General features: G+C 44.5%; 1 protein-coding gene across 2 annotated transcripts in view; it reads left to right on the top strand.

Annotated features, from left to right (window-relative positions):
- The window catches only part of ATN1 (atrophin 1), a 31,323-nt gene that overhangs the window by 4,153 nt on the left and 4,304 nt on the right, over positions 1–22,866 (top strand). Inside the window, exons 1-9 of one of the 2 annotated variants that reach the window (XM_078384722.1) lie at positions 4,830–8,125; positions 8,159–9,382; positions 11,614–11,751; positions 14,459–14,572; positions 14,829–16,789; positions 17,732–17,954; positions 18,123–18,840; positions 21,507–21,650; positions 22,286–22,466. In XM_078384722.1, coding sequence (XP_078240848.1) covers positions 9,305–9,382; positions 11,614–11,751; positions 14,459–14,572; positions 14,829–16,789; positions 17,732–17,954; positions 18,123–18,840; positions 21,507–21,650; positions 22,286–22,466 — 3,557 coding nt within the window. In that variant the 5' untranslated portion in view covers positions 4,830–8,125; positions 8,159–9,304. Of the gene's footprint in view, positions 1–4,829; positions 8,126–8,158; positions 9,383–11,613; positions 11,752–14,458; positions 14,573–14,828; positions 16,790–17,731; positions 17,955–18,122; positions 18,841–21,506; positions 21,651–22,285; positions 22,467–22,866 lie in introns of those variants that run through there. The other variant, XM_020804134.3, reaches the window with a different exon arrangement.

Here is a 22,866-nt window from a genome sequence, read left to right as displayed (position 1 = left end):
AATAGAGAAAAGACAAGAAAGACTTGCTCTTCTGAAAGTACTTCTTGGAAGTAAAACTGGAGTAAGTATTGGGATGACTAGAGATAATTCTTACCATGAGGTAGGATGCATAACTTTAATGCCAGAGAGAGAGTGAAGGATCTGCCTCATGGAGAGCAGTCCACTTAGAGTTCATCTAAGTTACGGTATCTCTCACTCAAATGGCTGAGAGTTGCATAACGCCTGTTCATTTCAGTAGGCATTGTGAAGTGGACTTCTCATTAGATTATATCTCATGTTAATTAATGAGAAGACACTTTGGAGACTGAGGATCAAAATGTCTTGATGACAGTGGTAGATGCTATTCTGAGTTCCTCACATTCTCTACTAGTAATCTCCAATGTTCATATGTAATACAGTATCTAGGTTTTATGAGTGTCCATTTTGAATTCTGTGAGGCACTAGAATCAGAGAAAGAAAAGGTAAACCTGTTTGACACTAGTTGTTTGAGCTTCAGTGTTTAAATACTGAAGTGAATGTTCAGAACAGATTGAAGAAATGGTAGCCCAAAAGGGCAGAGAGTTGGGCAAGAGGCAAGGTGCTTCTGTGAGAACAAGTCTGTGCAATTTATGATGCACAAGACTAAACACAATTGTTCCACCATATAGGATGACCTATATGCTGTTTTTCTGCTTGCATTGGGCTATGAAAACAGATTGTTGTCAAGCAGTTGTGTGTGTGTGTGTGTGTGTGTGTGTGTGTGTGTGTGTGTGTGTGTGTGTGTGTGTGTGTATGTATGTATGTATGTATGTATGTATGTATGTATGTATGTATGTATGTATGTATGTATGTATGTATGTAAAACATTTTTGGTCCACTCTGTATTGTAGGATCTCAGGGTGAGTTGCAGAGACATATAAAACAATTTAAAAACACAAAATCTTTAAAATAACAGAAAACTAAAACAGTTTAAACATATAAAATGAAAACATTATAACCATTGCATTAAAACCCATGCAGGCCAAGATCTTCAACCCTCAAAGGCTTTAATAAAGATGCATATTTTGGCTTGGCACTGAAATGATGCAAGTGTTTGTTCCAGTCGAGCCTTGAAGGGGAGGGCATTGCACTGTTAGGGTCCTACAGCAAAAAACAACCTTTACTGTGTTTCCACATACTGTATTATATAGAGTTCTCAATGAGGATGTTTGGAGAAAGATCTCCCTAAGAGATTATAGTGATTGGGCGGGTTTATACAAAGAGAGTCATTCCTTCAAATATCCAGGTCCCAAACTGTTTAAGACTTCGTGAGTAATTTGTCCAACCTTCAACGCAGGTTGGAAACATAATGGCAGCCAGTGCAAATTCTTCAGGACCAACGTCATGTAGGCTCTGAAAGATGTTTATTTTAGCTGTCTAGCTGGTCTTATAGAAGTTTGAAGCAGAACAGGTAGGTTTGGGTTAAATTTTTGGAGATACTTCCGTTTATGTGAGCAGACCAATAATGGAACCAGTAATTCAGGGAACCTGAAGGTCTTTATATTTGGGTATTGCTCAAGAAAATACATTCATTGGCTGTGTTGTGAGACACTGAATTTTCCCTCAGGCAGTGGGTAGGAGAAGTGTGTGTGTACATGTAATGAGCCGACGAGTCATATCCAATTTTTATTGACCCTAATAGAGTTTTCATGGCATGTGAGATATTTTAGGGTGTTGTTTTAGCATTGCCACCCCAGTGTGTTTCCATGGCCACATGGAGATTTGAACCTGGGTCTCTTGAACTCTTGACCGTGGAAACTCGTTAGAGGGTGGCAACAGTACAATCTCCCAAGCCCTGAGATACCCAGTATGGTGTGGTGGGTAAAGTAGCAGACTAGGGACACAGGAGGGCCTGGGTTTGAATCTCTGCTCAGCCATGGAAACACATTGGGGGGTGGAACTGGTAAAACCACTCCTTACCTCACTTATCTTGAAGGCCCTGTTAGGGTCACTATAAGTTCCAACTTGACAGCACATAACATCACTTCTGAGCCATAATCTGACATGCTATTCATTATACAATACTGGCTCCCAAGCCAAAAGTACCCAGTGGATTTCATCAAGCTCAGGATCTCCATGAATATTTAGGGAAGATCTTTCCCTTTCCTGTGCCTTGTTATTGGATATTTTTTGTAACTCTGTTGCTTGGCCAAGGGTGCATCTTCATAAGAATTAAAAGGGGTATAGTAATAGCTGTTAATTTTGGAGGTATGCTCTTTTTGGTCTGGCAGTTGTTTTCTTCATTGTAAAGGGGGAGATTTATTTTAGATCTGAGCCAGAATTTCCCATAAGACGTTTCTTTCTTTTTTAAAAAAAATGTTTATTACCCCTGTTAAATTTTCTCTAAATATTATGCAGTGTTTTTTCATTGTGGCTGCCATTTCCTCCCCACAATGATTTGGAATAAAGCTCATTGTAGGGCATTTAAGGGAAGCAAGTTCATAGTACAGTTCCTACTACCATCTCTTGAAGCAGCCAAGGATTTGGGGGGGGGGGGGGAGGCGTGGAACGAAAGTGCTGCTGCCACCGCTAATGGTGAGCTCTACCTTGAATACTGGACAGTTTCTCTTTTACCTGTAGAAATTTTGTAAAATCACCCTATTCCTTTGAAAATTCCCCTTGTACTGAGCTCAGATTTTACTCATGAGGGCACTGTTAGGCTCCCTGGTTATATGCAGTGACAGAGTTCAATGTTACTTTTAAAAGTAATTAGTTACAGACCCGTTAGTTATGGCTTATGGCAACCCCTTCAAGGGTTTTCTAGGTACAGAATGCGCAGAAGTGGTTTATCATTCCCTGTTTCTGGGGTTGCCTTGAGACTGCTCAGTTTGTCTGAGGCCACCCAGGCTGGCTCTTCTCCCAGGAGGTACAGTAGGGAATCAAACTCCCAACCTCTGGCTCCTCGTGCAGAGACCTAAACCACTGGTTAATGGTGTGTTTTTTTTAAAAGGCAATTCTTTACATTCTTGTTTCTCAAAGATAACTAAAATAGCTGTCTTCTGTAATTTTATAAAAGAAAAATTCTGAATACTGTAAGCAAGTGGCCTTGTGGTACTGCTGGCCTCAGTACCCAGAACACCTCACAAGGCAACCGGACCCAGTAGGAACCAGTCCTCAAACCAAGGGGTATTCCCTCTTACTATTTAGAGGCCACATCCCTGTCACTATTCACAGTAAAGTTGCAGTTAATTGTACTACAAGTAAGTTAGGTAAAGGTAAAGGTTCCCCTTGACAATTTTTGTCCAGTCGTGTTCGACTCTAGGGGGCAGTGCTCATCCCCGTTTCCAAACCATAGAGCCAGCGTTTTGTCCGAAGACGATCTTCCGTGGTCAGATGGCCAGTGCGACTTAGACACGGAACACTGTTACCTTCCCACCGAGGTGGTCCCTATTAATCTACTCGCATTTGCATGCTTTCGAACCGCTAGGTTGGCAGGAGCTGGGACAAGCGACGGGAGCTCACTCCGTCGCGTGGATTCGATCTTACAGCTGCAGATCTATAGACCTTACAGCACAGAGGCTTCTGCGGTTTAACCCGCAGCGCCACCAACAAGTAAGTTGTCCTCTACCAAATCATTATAATATTTTAACATAATAAAACTTTATTCAAAAAGGGAACTGAATACAAGTAATGATTTAAATGTAATAAGTTAATTCTGATGATTCAATAAAGGACACCACGGTCTTCTGTTTGCAGGACCTGCGCAGGGCTGTTTATGACAGAAGATTTTGGAGGTCAATAGCTGGTGGGCCCTCCTTATGTTAGAGGTGACTTGACAGCACATAATAACAAGAAGTTAATTCTAAGTTCTGAGCAAGGACAAGTGCCCAATTTGTGTTGAAACAAGTATTTTATATGTGAAAGGCTTGTGGTTCAGTGTCTTTGTCATCACCAATATCTAACCACGAAAAAGGTCTTCTTTACTGATGGAGGTGTGTCAATCACCTGACTCCGAAGTCAAGTTCCAGTGCTAAGGAGTTAGATAAAAATCAAGTGTATAGACAGGGGTGCTAGGGCAGCATTGTTCCAGGGGCAGCGGGGAGGAGGAAAAACTTGTCCTCATGGAAGACTGAGTCATATTTTGCCTATTTCAACCCTAATAGATGTAGGACGTTGAGCTGACACTGGGCTCAGCCATTTTATATCATTGCTGTTTCAGAGCTGTATACGTTCAGATTGTTTCCACTGCATTGAAGTAGCTCCTTTAAACTTCATGATATCAAACTATCCTATCTTATTTTTTTTTTGACAAGCATTAGAAAAATACATTGCGTTATTACCACAAAACTTTAATTTCATCTTTGTTTTTTCAAAAGAAGATTTCTCAAAATTGAACCATCACTTCTTTAGTAAGAAATATTTCTTATATTTCTCTATATTCCATTTTACTTCCAGCAGTTACATGTGGAGGGAATGTTCGAATGGCAGAGCTGTCCTGATCTTCTTGTAAGATGCCAAAATGATTACTAATGCATTGTAATAAGATTATTACTAGTTTATTAATAACATTTGATTCCACTTTATAATCTCAAAGAAATGATCAAGGCAACGTAGAAAGAAAAATTAAAATCACAATATTTAAAAAAAATATAAGATGCAGTCTATAAGTTAGACAGAAAAATAGCAGCAGTAAAATTATTATATGTATTACCTTATATTTTTTTTCTCGTACAAGAAGCTCAGGGCAGTATGCATTTAGCATTATCCCATTTATTCTCAGTTGTTTTCCTTTTCTAACAGGCAGCTAGGCTGAAGCTTGGCCTATCTTAGGCCATGAAACCTTCCAGCCTGGCGTTTCTCCAGGTGAGTTCCATTTAGGTCTGGCACGTGGAACTCCCAGAACAGAGAATTCTGTGATTTGGATTAACAAAAACAACAGAAAAATAACACATCAAATGCTTCACTTATAAGCAGAAGCAATTTTTGGTTATTAAAGATGTCTTCCTACCTTCCCATAGTTTCCATGGCTTCCAAACGACAAAAGAGATTACCTGGGAGCAGTGGGAGCTGTGCTAGAGAAGTAGAAAATACTTAATTAAAAAAAGCCTACTGATGACATCATCATATAATTAGAAACCAGCAGTACTAGGCTATATATCATAGCTTTCTCTACTACACCATCACTTCAGTTCAGTGCGGCTTGTGCAAAATTGTGCCCCTTGTGTGCTGGATTGTTCTGTGGGTCCCACAATATTGTAAATATGAGAGGCCAATAATAAATATTTAAATACATTTAGTTGAATAATACTACAGTTTTAAAAGAAGACTTCTTTCCAAGGCACACAACAACCTGGAAGATTGCATTCACAGCCATACCGAGAAGATACTCAATATCTTACCTGTGCTATTCAAGGCCTTGATCACACCAAGCAGATATCCCCCCCCCCCAAAAAAAATATTCTCCAAATCATTGCATAGATTTGTGGTCACAAAATGCAGTGCCATTAGTGAATCATTTCCCCAGCCAGTCTTGTAACTGGGGAGCATTTCCCCCTTGCTGAGAGATGTTTTTTTTAATTTATTTTGCACCAATGATATATAGAGACATTCCTTACCAGTATTGCTTGTGTCAATGTCCCTATTGGTTCTTCTCTCTACTCCACGTCCTCTGGAACTGCCGCTTCTCCCTAATAAGAAGGTTTCTTGGGGAAGTTAGTGGTTTCCTTATAGACTAGTTCCCCCCCCCCCCCAGGAACATTCGCTTTCCCCATCTTTGGGCACTGATTGGCCATGTATGAGTGCAGCCAGATTGGCCCAGGCAGCGGTGGGGGATGGAGATTATTATTTGCAGACCTGACTGCCCTGCTGGGAACTTTTTCTTCCAAACCGGCTCTGCTCCCGTCGTATCCATTGCATGGCCGAACTTGGGAAGTTAACTTGGCAGTTGATTGCCAGAGGAAGGAGGCACCCAATGGGAAGTGCTGCTGTCACCGCAGGCACTGCAGCCGGGAACAACTTTCCTTGCCTACTGTCTGGCATGGGAGGTTAATTGTGTGCAAGACGAAAGAGATTGGTTCTATGGTGTAGCCGGCCATAACATTTCAAGTAGGAGGAAATGCATCTGTAACCTTAAAACAAACGGGAATGTTTGACCTGGTATGTATACCACGTGGCCATGATTCAGTACCACAGAGGTGTGGAATAGCTGGGCAGCATTTGGTTGGTGTGATCAGCCCCCAGGTCAGAAAAAGTCAGGGAGAGAAATGTGTATGTTCCAAAACTCATGAGAACAGTTAATAGTCTGTGATACAGAGTGATAATAATTAAGCAGAATTATAGGAGCGCAGTATAACAAAGTGTAATAGGTTTCTGAAACTTCTATTTCTCTGCCAGAGATTATAGTTGTTACTACTGTCCAATCTTAATGAATGGGAGGGGGAGGAAAAGGCCTGGGAGATTTGCAGTTAATCTGGACAGACATGCTGAAGCTGGGGAGGATGTCCAATAAGTCATAGCAGTCTTTTCCTAGGTAAGATGAATTTGAAGAAAGAGAGGTGGCAGGCAATATCTTTCCTGGATAAGATTTCCAGGTAAGAGAAGCTGCAGGGGATGGGATGCAGGGAAGAGTTTTGGTTACGTAGATGAGATGGGTATTTGAAGGGCCATGGCCTCTGTGTAAATCACTATGACATCTCCTCAGACTTGATGGAAAACAAAAACAATTGTGTGGTCTCTCACATCTGCCCATAGGTACTCTGTTTCCCCAAAAATAAGACCTAACCTAAAAATAAGCCCTAGTACGATTTTTCAGGATGCTTGTAATATAAGCCTTACCCCAAAAATAAGCCCCAGTTAAGTGAAACCCCGCCCTCCACCATTGTGCAGCAACAAGAAGAAGATGACATGACTGTATTTGAAGAAATGTAGATTGTTGTACATGAAAAAAAAAAATAAAACATCCCCTGAAAATAAGTCCTAATGCATTTTTGGAGCAAAAAATAATATAAGGCCCTGCCTTATTTTTGGGGAAACATGGTAGATGGTAACGAGATTACAAGGGATAGTTGGAGTGGAGAAGAGTGCCATGCTTTGAGGGATTTTGAAGATTCTGGAGAATATTAGCGTGGGACACTCATTGTTCTGAGGCTGGAGCAATGCACCGGCCTGTTTGAAAACCTGAGTTGCTATAGTACTAGGAATAAACTAAACTGTTCTCTTTTAGCATGCAACTACAGTGGAAAATACTTCACAGTTTGCTCCAAAGTATTTTTCAATAATTACATGATTTAAAGGTCAAGGTGAACCAGCCTGTCCTTTTTTTCCCTTCAGTTCAGGCTTTTTCTCCCTGCTGCTGGGGGCTTCCCCTTTTTTCTAACCACAACTATTTGAAGTTTTGCCTGTGTGATAATTTGTTTTCTTGTGATATAGTAAGTTTTGGGGTGTGATATTTTGGGACAGGGAGAAGAACATCCATCCGTGCAATCTTTAGTTGTCTTGAAATATTTTTGTTTATTTTTTTAAAAAAAATATTAGTGTTAGATCACGTCTACACAGACACACACAGAAGAGTAAACATCGATATAAAATTGAAATTATCCTGACAAACTCCAACAGACAACTGTGTTTCAATAGTGTGTGTATGTTTGTATGTGAGTGGGTAAATTTGGAGAACTGTCCCTTTTCTCCTACTGCTGTGCAAGCCTTTAAACAATCCCAGCAGCTTGACTGAAGACCATGACCTTTAAGGAGAGCCAAGGATTGGCAGGAGGGCAGTATCAAAGGAAGGGGGCCTGTATGGGTACAGATTGAATCATAACAGATTGAGGGGCCAGTATGAACACTTGCACCAAAACAAACCTGCAGTATTTATGTGGTCACCTAAACAAAATGTAATTGCAAAAGACAATGTGAATCAAGCTGACTTTGGCTTGCCAATGTAGTCTCATCCTTAGGCCTTTTTTCATGTTACTGGGGCAGTGCTAAGAAAGTTGAATGTGCCAAGGGATAGGCCTGTTGTTTAGGGCCAAATTAAATCATGAACCCGTAATACATACTGCAGATGGTTTAGGTGGCATGGCTGGTATTGGTCGAAGCTGTGGAGGCAGCAGTTCTTAGAAACAGGGTACCAGAAACACTGAGCCTAAAAAGATCACAGGAGTCAAATACTGTAATGAGAAAAGAATGCTATAGGAGTCTGCAGGCATTCTGAAAAATGGCAGTAAAATCTAGATATCCTCAATTCATTTTCAGAGCCATGCCAAAATATGTTTGGTGCTGATAAAGGAGCACCACATGCATACATATTGGAATCATAGAACAGTGGTGCTGGAAGGGGCTTATAAGTCCATTGAGTCCAACCCCGTATTCAGTGTTTTGATGTACCTGCTTATTTGTCTTCATTGTTGTTTGGAGATTCAAGATCTTTAAAGAATTCAACATGGCATAGATGTCATTGTTATAATTAAACAAATACTAAAACAATTTTGTGTGTGTTCTTAAGAGAAATGTGCAGTAATAACCAGTAGTGTAATGATTTTAATGTATTTACAGCACTTATTTACTCCATGTCTTATGTTCTTACCAGAACATAAGAAGAAGGCAGGCTCTAAATAAATGTTTTAAATGCTGACTAGTACAGGAATTTGGCCCTTACAGGAATTGCTTGGGTTTTGATATGCAATTGTTTGCATAATTTAAAAAAAATGCTTAAGTATGTTTTAAATTCACTGGCCAGAATCCTGGTGTGCGGTTGTATACCACGCAGCTGTGATATCATCTACCAGTCTGGGGGGGGGGATTAAGAGTTTCCTATTCCATTTCTTCTCAGGATCTAGGTATCTATAGGGATTCCTTTTATCCTGAGGAAGCATTTGGGAGCCATGAAATGGAAAACTCAAGTATTTGGAAGCTGTGGAATGAGGAAAGGAACTCTTTAATGCTCAAAAATGTGGTTTAAAGGGTTATCTATTCCATGACCCTCAAATATTCTTCAGGATGAAAGGGATGCCCAGAACTTTTGGCTGGGATGGTCCAAGAAACTTTTAATTCCCCCGGAATACCCATGGCTGATGATATAATCACAATTGTGCGGTATAAGGATTCCAGCCATTGCATGGGAATGAGAATAAGGAAAAGTTCTATTTCATGTCTCAGCACTTTCATCTTATTCTTCTAATTCTTTTTTTTTTTTTTTAGAAATTGTTGAGAAACCATACTTTTACCCGGAGAACAATCTTCCTGCCTTTTTTCCCTGCATCTCTCCTGAAGAGTGAAGCTTGGGTATTTCTTTGAGGCTCACACCTCACTCTGCCAAGGACTAGCAGCGTGGGGGAAGGCATACAAGTTAATGTTTTCATCCACCCGGACAAAGGAGAATGGGGACCCTACACCCAAAAGAATGAAGACTCGACAGAATAAAGACTCCGTAAGTGAAAAGAAGGAAAGCGAAAGAGGAGGGGATGAGAAGAGACCCACTTGTATTGGAATTAAGGTCTAAAAGAGCTTACCAGAAATGTTGTGAAGGTTTTTGAACATGGAGTTTAGGCTTAGAGTGAAGGTGGGAGTCTGCAGGGAGGATGTTGAGAACTTTGGACATTTGTAGGCATAAACAGGAGTGCAGCTGCTGAATCCATGGGTGATTTAATCTTGCTAGCTATGCATCATTGCAACAGTTGGAAAAAGTTACTCAGCTACTTCCAAACAGGTAACTTTTCTCCACTATGGGATGGGGCAGATGAATTCTTCCAAATAAGGGATGGGGAGAAGTTCCAAGGCTGAGTTGAGCAGGACTGGTTTATACCAGGTCTATAGAACATGAATTTGTGATAAGGGCTTTTATACATATCAAATGGAAATGGGACTGCAATGTTTTGCCTCCACAATCTAGTAGTGGATTTAAAAAAGGAACAGGGAGAACAAAGGAGAAAACAAACCCGGGCCTGAATCCAATTGCTACCGTGTTTCCCTGAAAATAAGACAGGTTCCTATATTAATTTTTGCTCCAAAAATGTATTAGGGCTTATTTTCAGGGGATGTTATATATTTTTTCAAATACAACCATCTACATTTATTCCAATACAGTCCTGTCATCTTCTTCTGGTTGCTGCACAAGGGTGGAGGGTGGGGTTTCACTTAACTGGGGCTTATTTTGGGGGTAGAGCTTATATTACGAGCATCCTGAAAAATCATACTAGGGCTTATTTTCAGGGTAGGTCTTATTTTTGGGGAAACAGGTTAGTCCTAACTTGAGTAGAACCACTGAATTAACTGCATTTGTGTAAGTGTTGGCTTTATCATTGAGCAGCTGATTCGCTGGGTCTGCTGTGAATGGGATTAGCAGCTGTATTTAGACTAGGGTGACTGGAGGATGTCTAGTTAATGAATCACCTGGATTTCAATTTGTATAGTAATTGAGAACATTTTATGTCAAGTTACATATTAGCAAACACCCAGGACGGGTTTGGTTTTTTTTGGGGGGGGGGATAATACGAGAAGTGCTACAGAGTTAACAACTTCTTCCAATAAGAATCCCATAAAGCTTTTAAATTGTTTTCTTTTTCATTGTTTAGCATAAAATAGCTTTTAAAAAGTAGTTGAGTGGCAGCCCTTACAGATTGAATTTAGTCCCCATCAGTGAATGGTAAACCACTTCTGAGTACTTTGTACCTAGAAAACCCTGGACAGGCTCATCCTAAGTTGGAATCAACTCAAATGCCATATTATTGGTGTATGGACGAATTTGACTTTTTATCCAGTAGCATCCAGATGTTTGATATTTGATTGATGTATCTGAAAGAGAATTCCTGGGCAGAGTTCCTGTTATACTCCTGGTATGCACAAAGCCATTTGCTGCACAGAAAGATCAGCAGTGGTGAGCAAAATACCTTACAGGAAGGCCTATCCACCTTTGGTCCTTTTTAGGAGACAGGCAGGATATAAATATTTCAACTGAATGAATAACTTTGATAGTGAACAACTACTCCCAGGCTCCCAAGAAACACTAGGAGTTCCTGGAATGTGGGTTGAAAATTTAGTTTATTAATTCAGTGTTTTAAACTGGTTCAGGATTGCAGCTTTAGAGAAACAGTCATCTTTATAACTATATGCAGTATTTGTGGTCTACAAAGCCAAGCACAACTCATCAGCTTTATATAGGGGCCTTCCAAATGCTAAATACGTATAACACTCCCCTCCCTCCAAGCAATTTCTTTGCTCCTAGGCAGTAAAACTGAGAGGTTGACTGAGCCCTTGGTGAAGCACCATAAGTGTGTCTCTCTCTGTGTGTATCTGTTTGTATGCACAAAATATCATATAGATAGGTGCACAGTTTATATATATTTATAGATATAAGATATTTAGATGTACAAAGGACAATTTGACTTTTTATGAATACACAGCCTAAACCCCATGTCCCAACAGCCTTGTACCAGGAAGGGCTACTGCAGAATGACAGATCCACGTGGAAGAAGAATCATAGGAGATTACATTGTAGGCTAAAGGGCTGAGATTTCTTGAAAATTGCACACCTCTTTGCAATTGGGTAAATTTACCCCAAGAAACATTGTAAGAGGTATGGAGCTATGCTTAAGAGAAGCAGGAAGGAGTTGCAGGACAAGAGAAATCAACCATTGTCTCTTGATTTGTTTTTCTCCCAAGATGTCAATGCGGAGTGGTCGGAAGAAGGAGACTCCAGGGCCCCGAGAGGAGCTCAGGACACGGGGTCGAGCTTCTCCAGGGGGTGTCAGCACTTCCAGCAGTGATGGCAAAGCTGAGAAGTCCCGACAAACCACCAAGGTGAGATGTCTTAGCAATAATATCCTCTATCAGCCAACATTCACTCACTCCAGACACAGGCAAAAATTGGAGGTGATATTATAGGGAAAAGACCTAGAATGCTTGCTTTAATACATTTACAGTATATCACTGAAGTGAGTACATCCCTTCACATTTCAGAAATATTTTAGTACATCTTTTCATGGGACAACACTGAAGAAATGACACTTGGCTACAATGTAAAGCAGTGAGTCCACAGCTTGTATAACAGTGTAAATGTGCTGTCCCCTCAAAATAACGCAACACACGGCCATTAATGTTTAAACCACTGGCAACAAAAGTGAGTACACCCCTAAGTAACAAGGTCCAAATTGGGCACAAAGTGCCAATATTTTGTGTGGCAACCATTATTTTCCAGCACTGCCTTAACCCTCTTGGGCATAGAGTTCACCAGAGCTTCACAGGTTGCCACTGGAGTCCTCTTCCACTCCTCCATGATGATATCACAGAGCTGGTGGATATTAAGAGACCTTGCACACCTCCACTTTCCATTTCAGGATGCCCCACAGATGCTCAGTACGGTTTAGGTCTGGAGAGATACTTGGCCAGTCCATCACCTTTACCCTCAGCTTCTTTAGCAAGACAGTGGTCGTTTTGGAGGTGTGTTTGGGGTCGTGATCACGTTGGAATATTGCCCTGTGGCCCAGTCTCCAGAGGGAGAAGATCATCCTCTGCTTCAGTATGTCACAGTACATATTGGCATTCATGGTTCCCTCAGTGAACTGTAGCTCCCCAGTGCCGGCAGCACTCATGCAGCCCCAGACCATGACACTCCCACCACCATGCTTGGCTGTAGGCATGACACACTTGTCTTTGTACTCCTCACTTGGTTGCCACCACACACGCTTGATAGCATCTGAACCAAATAAGTTGATCTTGGTCTCATCAGACCACAGGACACAGTTCCAGAAATCCATGTCCTTAGTCTGCTTGTCTGCAGCAAACTATATGTGGGCTTTCTTGTGCATCATCTTTAGAAGAGGCTTCCTTCTGGGATGACAGCCCTGGAGACCAACTTGATGCAGTGTTCAGCGTATGGTTTGAGTACTGACACAATGACCCCCTACCCCTTCAAACTCTGCAGCAATGCTGGCAGCACTCATACGCCTATTTCCCAAAGCCAACTTCTGGATATAGCGCTGAGCACGGGCACTCAACTTCTTTGGTCAACCATGACGAGGCCTGTTCTGAGTGGAACCTGTCCTGTTAAACCGCTGTATGCTCTTGGCCACCGTGCTGCAGTTCAGTTTCAGGGTTTTGGCAATCTTCTTGTAGCCTAGGCCATCTTGATGTAGAGCAACAATTCATTTTTTCATATCCTCAGACAGTTCATTACCATGAGATGCCATGTGGAACTCCCAGTGACCAGTCTGAGAGAGTGAGAGTGATAACACCTGCTCCCCCTTCACACCCGAGACTTGTGACACTAACGGGTCTCCAGGGAGGGGAAATGGCTACTTGGGCCCAATTTGGACATTGTCACTTAGGGGTGTACTCACTTTTGTTGCCAGCAGTTTAAACATTAATGGCTGTATGTTGTGGTATTTTGAGGGGACAACACATTTACAGTGTTATACAAGCTGTATACTTTCTGCTTTACATTGTAGCCAAGTGTCATTTCTTCAGTGTTGTCCCATGAAAAGATACTCTAAAATGTTTCTGAAATGTGAGGGGGTGTACTTGCTTCAGTGATATACTGTAGCTATGTATTTATTTGTTTTTTATTTCAGTACGAAGCTAGCAGCAATAGAAAAACTTTCTCCTGAAATTGGGCAAATATTCCCATTTTAAAAAAAATCATGTTTGGTGATGTTTTCCTTCTTGCAGGTCATTTTTTGTGTCATTTCCCCCTCCCCTAGTTACTGCTTCCTTCTCTTTAGTCACATGGCCAATACCACAGAGTCAAAAAGCATGTAAGGGAAAGCCTCAGCATGCTATATAGCCAATCAAATTTTGCTGCTTGATGACATTACAGAGGACCTATGAATACACTCTAAATGAATGAGTGAACATTAATGACCTCAAAGAAGAAATGGTTTACAGAATACATGTTTATTTCTGTACATTTTCAGTAGTGGTAGAAAGTGCTTTCTCTCTACACAGCAATCTTTGTCAATTTTTTAACTTCCATTGACCTCACTTTCAGTTGCCCTCTGTGATATTAATGCAATTATATGCTCTCAAGTCAATTTTGATTTATGGTGACACTCTCAGGATGTTCTAAATCTAAAGTACTTAGAAGCAGGCTACCAGTCTTTCCTTCTCCTGGCAGTCTGGAACTGTGAAGCTTGCCCAAAGCCACACAGGTAGCAAGGCACATAACCCTGTCACATACGCTGTGCGTAATCTGTACCCAGGAGCCACAGTAGGGATTCGGACTCCTGCCTCTGCAGCCAGGTGCTCCAACCCACTGAACAACACTAGTTCCAACCAGGTATCACCATGTAGTTGGCCCGTTAGTATGGCGGAGCTGTCCCATTTATGCATGATCTCTGACATCATGGGTTCACCAGTATGATTAACGGTAGGAAGTCATTTCAACTATCCAGACTTGCATGCTGTATTATGTTGCATTTCTCAAAATTAGTACAAGATGGAAAATGTGTTAGGAAAGAATTTGAAAGAAGACTTCGCTTTGAAGTCTGTGCCCCTCTTCTCTGTCTTACAGAAAGGTCGCGTGGAAGAGTCAATGGCCCCCAAAGGAAGCAAGCAGAGCCGACCCGAGGAGATTTCAGAGAGTGAAGGAGAGGACACCAATGCCCCAAAGAAAACTAAAACAGAGGTGGGCTTTCCTCTCTTTTCCTTCTCTCGCTGCTTGCCCTAAGCCGTCTAAAGAGGTCCTGTCGCCTTCATGCTTCTCTGCAATGTGATACCTCAAGCCAGTAGGCCAGCTGCCCTGAACCACAAGTTCCTCTTCTCCCTTTGGGAGCCCTGGAATTCCCCTTTCGGCTAAATACCAGGGCTTTGTCCCTGTAAAGGGGGCTTCCCCCCCCTCCAAGTGCCCTAAAACAAGAATCTGTCCTGTTTCTCCACTCTAGGAACTGCCGAGGCCTCAGTCTCCCTCAGACGTCGATAGTCTGGATGGCCACAGCTTCAACGATGAGACTAGCAGTGACCCACGCGATATTGACCAGGACAACCGGAGCACCTCCCCCAGCGTGTACAGCCCCGGCAGTGTGGAGAATGATTCTGATTCCTCCTCGGTGCTGTCGCAGGGACCGCCCCGTTCTTACCATCGCCCCCCGCTGTTCCCCCAGAGCCCATCCCCTGCCCCCTTGCCCGAGGGCCTAGCTCGTACACCAGAACCAAACTTCAACATAACAGGGGAGGTTCATCCTCAGGGCCCTGCGGGTGGCTACCAGTCACAGTTGGAAGCCCAGGGCTCAAGGATTTTCCAGGCCCAAGCCCCTCCAGCTCCTGCACCCTCCACCAATTCTTCCTCTTCTCCCTCCTCCTCCTCCTCTTCCTCCTCCTCCTCCTCCTGCACAACCCACATCTCTCTTTACCCCAACGCCAATGTGGTCCAGATGGGGCCCAAAGCTGTGAACCCAGGAGCGGCAGGCCTCCCAGCGCCCAGTGTGCGGGAGCAGCCTCTGAGTGCCAAGAACAACCTGCCGCCCACCACCCCTATTTCCCTGGCCTCTGTGGCAGGAGCCCTGCCCCCACAGAAGACCCCTCCAAACAACTCCCCCTCAGTGCTTCCTCCTTCCGCCGCCCCCTTCCCTCACGTGTTAGCCAACTTGCCTCCCCCGCCGGCTCTCCGCCCTCTCAATAACATGACTGCCACCTCCAGCTCCCCAGGGATGGTGGGGCAAGCGCTGAGTGGGCACCTTCCATCGCCCCATGGGATGGGGCAGGAGAAGTCACCTGTCCCTTCTCGTTACCCCTATGCTCCCCCGCCTCCGCCACCCCCGCCCAGTTCTTCTGCGCAGTATACTCTCCCTCCCCCTTCCCAGGCTCTGCCCAGCTATAGTTCCTCCTACGGGCACTCCTTCCCTCCACCCAGCAGCCTCTCTGTTTCCAGCCAGCCACCCAAGTACACCCAGCCCTCCATGCCCTCTCAGCCGGTGTGGAGCCAAGGTCCGCCCCCCTACAGCCGTCCCGTAGGGAACCCCAGCTCCCACCCTCCCGCATCCTTTCCCAGTCAGGCTGCTCATCACCAGCAACAGCAGCAGCAGCAGCACCATCATAGCCATGGTGGGGGCACAGGGCTCTCCCCAGCAGCAGCAGCAGCTGCAGCTCCCCAAACATCTGGAGGCTATTCTCACCCCCTGGAGCCAGGTCCCCACCATTCCTCTCATGCAGCCTATGGCCTCCGTCTCTACCCACCCCACAGCCATGGCACGTACAGCCAGGCCCCTTCGGCATCTTCCTCTTCTTCCTCCTCCTCTTCCTCCTCCTCTTCTTCCGCCACCCAGGGAACATACCCAGGGGTCTGCAGCCACCCTCAAGGGCAGGGCACTGCTACTTATGCCTTTCCTCCTCCACCTCCTCCTTCACCTGCACATGGGGCTGGGCCCCCCGTCACCTCTGCCTCTGTCACCCTCTCCACAGTCATAACTACAATGGCTTCTGCCTCCACGGCCCCTTACAAGACAGTGTCACCTCCGGTGGGGGCCCCTGTTGTGGCCTCTTACGGTAAACGAACAGCTTCACCCTCTCCCACCTTCCAGCCTCCCGCCCCGTACAAGCCCGCCTCTCCTCCGTCATCTGCAGCGTCCTCGTTCCGTGCAGCCACACCACCAGGCTACAGGCTGGCCTCTTCCCCTGCAGCTGGGGGTTACAAAGCCCCCTCACCTGCCCCCATTGCCCCTCCAGCCTCTGGAAGTATGGCAGCCCCTCCTCCACCCTTGCCCCCACTGCCCCTCAGCGCAGCACAGATCAAACAGGAGCCTTCGGAGGAGTATGAGCCCCCAGAGAGCCCAATGCCACCGGTCCGGAGTCCGTCGCCGGCCCCCAAAGTGGTGGATGTACCAAGTCATGCTAGCCAGTCAGCCAGGTGAGGAGTCAGAGGGATCGGGTTGGTGGCGACTGGGGAGGGTGGGAGAGAAGGATGATAACACAAGTCATGCTCAAGATGCAGGAAAAAATGAAGGAAAATCAGTTTGCTCAGATCCCTGCCTCTTGGCAGTCCATCAGTCCAAGCAAGTTACATGAGCCAGGCATTGTGGATTCCTGGCTACTTGTTACCTGCCTCTGTTTTGGCAGTCTCTATATGAAGAGCCCACATCCATGTTTGGTTGGCTGGAGTTTTTTTGTTCTGTATCATTCTGAGCAAGCCTAGATTAGATTCAAGGAGCCCCAGTGCAACCGTACAGTAAAATCAAAATGGTCTGCCATGAGACTGGTCACCTTGCTCTGCCTTCACAGTTGGTGAGTGTGGATTCCCACTTCAACATTCTCTCCCAGTTGAATGGCACAAAGGTGGCGGTGCAGTACTCCCATACTGGGAGTATGTTCATGGAGCACTACAGAGGGTGAAAGTAATAATATGCTTTCTGATGTATCTCTGGACCCTTTATCCAGAAGACATTTTGATCAGCAAGGATTTCTTGCTCACAGTGATTTAACAAAACGAATCCCACCCACCATGGCATGTAGAAAGCTTCACTTTACTAGGAGGGGATCTTGATGCAGACGGGCTGTGTGGTCTTCCATGCCAGCGATTACCGAGTCCAAATTCCTAGGCTCAAAACTGTTTAGCTACTGGTGTATTTGTTGTGCGCAAGGCTTCAGCCAGTGGATCTTGGTTCTAGTAAAAAAGGAAGTAAATTATGAAAAACTGAAATCTGTCCACCATTCCTGTTATTAGATGAAATGGTATTGATAGGGGAAGATGCAGCGGCATGATGACTGCTTGAAAGCATATTTCTCAGTTGGTCTTCTGTCTGGTCCACACCATTTTATTTGGAGGCTGATGCCTTAGTTCTTCCTTTCACAGGTTCAACAAACATCTGGATCGTGGGTTCAATTCCTGCTCACGGACTGACCTCTACTTCGTGCCCCTGGATGGCTCCAAGCTAGCCAAGAAGCGGGCAGATCTGGTGGAGAAGGTGCGCAGAGAGGCCGAACAGAAGGCCCGGGAAGAGAAGGAGCGTGAAAGGGAGCGAGAACGGGAGAAAGAGCGGGAACGGGAGAAGGAAAGAGAACTGGAAAGAAGTGTGGTGAGTGCTAGAGTTGCCCCACATGCAGAAACATTCCCAAGTCCTGGTTAGTCAAAGGGGGGGGTATCTTTATCAGGGAGGGCCTGACTCAGGACAAGGCATCTTCATCTAGGACTGCTTTCCGCCAGGCTGTCTCTCACTATACATCATCTTTCCGATCTCTTGCAGAAAGTGGCACAAGAAGGCCGAGCAGTGGAGTGCCCATCTCTCGGCTCCGTCCCTCACCGCCCGTCCTTTGAGCAGGGCAGTGCTGTTGCCACCGTCCCGCCCTACCTGGGCCCTGACACGCCAGCTCTTCGCACCCTCAGCGAGTATGCCCGCCCCCACGTCATGTCTCCCAGCAACCGCAACCACCCTTTCTATGTACCCCTGGGGGCCGTCGACCCGGGACTGTTAGGCTACAATGTGCCAGCCATCTACAGCAGCGACCCAGCCACGCGGGAAAGAGAGCTGAGAGAGCGGGAGGCCCGAGAGCGAGACCTCAGGGACCGTGACCTACGGGAGCGCCTTAAGCCTGGCTTTGAAGTGAAGCCGGCAGAGTTGGAGCAGCTCCATGCTGTGCCTAGCGCAGCTATGGATCCCTTTCCACGGCACGGGGGGCTGGCTCTGCAGGCAGGCCCCGGCCTGCACCCGGCGTTCCCTTTCCACCCAGGGCTTGGCCATTTGGAGAGGGAGAGGCTGGCACTGGCAGCTGGCCCAGCCTTGCGCCCCGACATGTCTTATGCTGAGCGGCTGGCGGCTGAGCGGCAGCATGCAGAGAGAGTGGCCGCTCTGAGCAACGACCCTTTGGCTCGGCTGCAGATGCTCAACGTGACCCCTCATCACCACCAGCATTCCCACATCCATTCTCACCTCCACCTCCACCAGCAGGATGCCATCCATGCAGGTGAGGAGAGCTGTTGAGGTTATGTGTCTCGGGGGGCTGGAGGTGGTCATGTTAAGGCCTCCTTCTCACTGAGGTAGTACAACTGAAGCTTCACCACATCAGATTGCCGGGTGTGTGCTGAGTGTTTGTTCATAACAATGATAAAATTGGTAACAACAATACTCAATAAGATATGAAACTTGCATGTTCAGAGAGATCTGCAGTACACTCTTCAGAGTGACGTCCTGGTTTTCTGTGTGGGAGGGGATTTTCACACAGATTCTCCTTCTGTCTGAGATATTGTCCAAATCTGGGTATACCACCTCAGCAAGAACTAAGAGTTAGCAGCATCACTATTCCTGTTTTAAGTTAAGTGAACTACGTTTTTCTGTGTTGTTAATCCAGTTCAGGTTGATTTATTCTGCTGCTTCTAGTCAGGGATTAACTTGACTAGCAGAAACAGGGCACTGAACAGCTCTCCTCGTGACCTTTGGAAAACTTGCTTTGTCTTCCCTTTGGACCTGTAGTTTCACTCACACTTGCATTTCGAACAAGACTTAGGATCATGTCTTTCTCTAAAATCTAGAAGTTTGGTGAGATTTTCATATATGTGTTTACAAGTTTATCAGCACTTTCATAAATATGGATGCAGATATGAATAATAAGCACAAAAATATTTAATTTGGTCTGTCCTCAATGGTGTGGTTGCTATGTGGCTATGGAGGGAAGCTACTCTCCATTTGGATTCATTGCCTCATAGAGCTGGAAGAACCTTTGATCATCTACTGCTCCACTGTTCTCATGGCGTGCCCTGGAGTACAGGATGCACCTACAGCGTACCTGACATATGATTGCTCAGCTTCTGCTCTGAGACCTCCAAAGAAAGAGAACCCAGCATCTTGCAAGACTATATGTTCTAGTACTCAGTAGCTCTCACTTTTAGGACACATCATCTAAAGCTTAGCCTTTTCCTGTGCAATGATTCCAGACCAGATCTCCTCCATCCTATACTTGTGTCTTTGATTTTAGCAAAAATTAGAATTTTTCTCTGATGTTTTCTTCTCTTACTAGTTATGGTCTCGTGGTTCCATCCTGTTGAGATTTCTTTGAATCATGATTCCGTCTTCTGTTATATTGGATATCCATGTTAATCTCACATCAGCTGCAGATTCAATGTGCTTCCATCTACACCTTCAGTCTGGTCCTTTATGAAAATTTTGAACAGCAGAGGGCCTAAGACAGAATACCTAGCAATCAACACACGTTCTAGACACTCACAGACTTACCACATAATAATCTGTTCTAGAATTTTCTCTGATATGGTATGGACATGCTTTCTGGTCTGTAGGTTCCTGCTCTGTCTGTTTTCCCCTTGTAAAAAAAAAACAGGGACATTTGCCTGTTTCCAATCTTTGGCTTCCACAATCAGTTCTACCATAACCCTGGAGGTAGTTTACCAAGTTCTCCTATCACGTCTTCAATGCTTCTGCAAAACTTAGTTCTTCCCATCTCTGTAAGATGTATACTCCGTCATTCATGAAGAGCCCTTCATGTTGCTATCACAGGCCATGGTCAGTGAAACCAAAGTATTCCTTTCCCAGTGACACCAAAGCTAGTAATTTGAGTATTCTTATCTTTTGAACCCCCTGATATATGACAGGAAGGATTTGATGGGCACAGCACTTCTGCCCCCACTTCGATCACTTCTTTATCCAGAGACTCATACGCTGGCGATCCATTCAGGATCTTGTCTGACTGTACCATTTGTTTCCACATAGATTAGCAAGAGAGGATAGTAATCAACTGGTTCCATGAATCTTAGTAGCCACTTTGTCACATCTAGAATGCAAGTTTCAGAAAGCCAGGAGCCCTTCCCCATTTTGACATATTTGGGGTGCCTGTGGCTGCCTCTTTCTCTTTCAAGTAAGACATCTCCAACCACTGTCACACATCTCTACCTCCTTGGGTTTGTGGTTAATACCCTTGGTCTCTGTGTCTTGCAGTAGCATTCATCATGATATCCTTCTAAAATGGCTGTAGGAGTTAGCACTAGTGGACACAGCTTTGCAGTATATCTGTAAAAATAATTGTTTTCTTGATTTTTTTTCTTTTCTTTTACTATGAATATAGTGTTTGCTAATATCTGTGGTTTTCAGTATCCATGAGGAAGCTTGGAATCAATCCCCAGCAGATATGGGGGTCCTAATATATTCTGGAGGGCAGTGACAAGAGAACAAGTTTATTTTTCTCTTCCCATGTCCTGAATTGCTGCTTCCAGGGAAGTTTGCTTGGTGCAACTTTGTCATCTTTTAGATATCAAGTGAAGATTTTTCTTAGGTTCTTGGACACTTTGAATGGCCCAGCTTGGGTAGACATTTTTTTTTCATATGCTGAATGCAGAATGTTGTGTGGGTCATGTCTATAGATGCAAGCAGTCATCATTTGGAGAGGTATTTTGGAAAATGTATACACTTTTAAATAAGCTTGTATATCTCCTATTTTGTGTATATTATAATCTTGTAAGTAGCTTCACCTTTCTTATTTGCTTTTCAAATAATGCATACATTTAATTTACTAAGAGATGAGGAGCAGAGTGTATTCAAATTCATTATATATACCAGACAACATGCTCCCCCACCACTCTACTTAATCTATCAAAAACTAACCTTAGTCTCTACTTTCTGCAGCTTCAGCTTCTGTTCACCCTCTTATTGATCCACTGGCTTCTGGATCACATCTCACCCGGATACCCTACCCTGCTGGTACCCTCCCTAATCCACTTCTTCCTCACCCACTCCATGAAAATGAGGTGTTGCGCCACCAGCTTTTTGGTAAGAACTTTGTATGGGGATAAAGAATGTATTATATAAGCAAAGACAGGAGAGTATTGGTGATATTTGGGGGCAATGAAGAGAATGACCTGACAGGCGGGAAATGGTAGTAAAAGAGGGGGGCTGAGAGTCTTTTGGAGAGAAAGAGAGAAAGGGGCTGCTAGTGAAGAAAGAGAAAAGGTTTAGAACAGCAAAGCAACTGCAAATTGGATAAGGACTTGAATGAGAAATAAGACAAGAGCTGTGGCATGATAGAGAGGTCCTAGTGCCTTCTCGGAGACATTGTGGCCTCTTTCACCATTTCCCCCTACAAGTTTATTTTAAAAATAAGTCTGTTGTCCTTCTGCATATGGCAGTACAAATTAAAATTTGTTGGCAGTATATTTTTTGTATATGCATGGTATGTTGGTCATAAACATGTATGCAGAAGAGGGACATTCGTCTCCTACTGCTTTTGGATAAGTTGTCCTTTCTAAAATCCCTTCCTCTGTGCCACCCACTAAAGGTAAAGGAGCCCCATATTTCATGCACTATTCAGTCTCCCCAAGTAGGCCATGATCTGTTGTACTTACCAGTCAGTTGTAATTAGTTGTTCTCTCTCTCTTTTTCCCCCCCTTCTCCATCTTTGGCTGCAGCTGCACCCTACAGAGACCTGCCTGGCTCGCTTTCTACCCCAATGTCGGCAGCACATCAGCTCCAAGCCATGCATGCACAGTCAGCAGAGCTGCAGCGCCTGGCCTTGGAGCAGCAGCAGTGGCTACATGCCCACCACCCTCTGCATGGAGTGCCACTCCCCACGCAGGAGGATTACTACAGGTGTGTTTTGTGGAAGGAAATGGCCAGACTGAAAGACAAAGGAGCCAGTGAGGTCCAGAAAAGTGTGTATATGTTAAGCTAGAACTTCCAATTTTCTGAGTTTGTGAAGATATGAGATACGTGGCCCCTGGAGGGCCACTGGAATTTTATCACACTTTTCTCAACAAGGTCAGTACTAGTGGATAAGCCACTTGGACAAAAACCTTAACTGAGATCCGCCATGACTATCTTCCATGCAGTGTTCAGGAATTGGGTGTTGGTAGAATTTTCTAGGTTACACTATTATTGCCTTACATCAGGGGTCCCAGTCCCAGTCTGTGGCCTTGGCAGGACTGGGCCGCAGAGATAGATCTCATGCCCGTACACCCCCACGCACATATGGATGTACGCATACCCCACC

Source organism: Pogona vitticeps, chromosome 2, assembly GCF_051106095.1.
Source record: "Pogona vitticeps strain Pit_001003342236 chromosome 2, PviZW2.1, whole genome shotgun sequence".
NCBI classification, from domain to species: domain Eukaryota; kingdom Metazoa; phylum Chordata; class Lepidosauria; order Squamata; family Agamidae; genus Pogona; species Pogona vitticeps.
The sequence above is the reverse complement of the archived record's forward strand: the minus strand, read 5'-3'. Positions and strand labels throughout refer to the sequence as shown.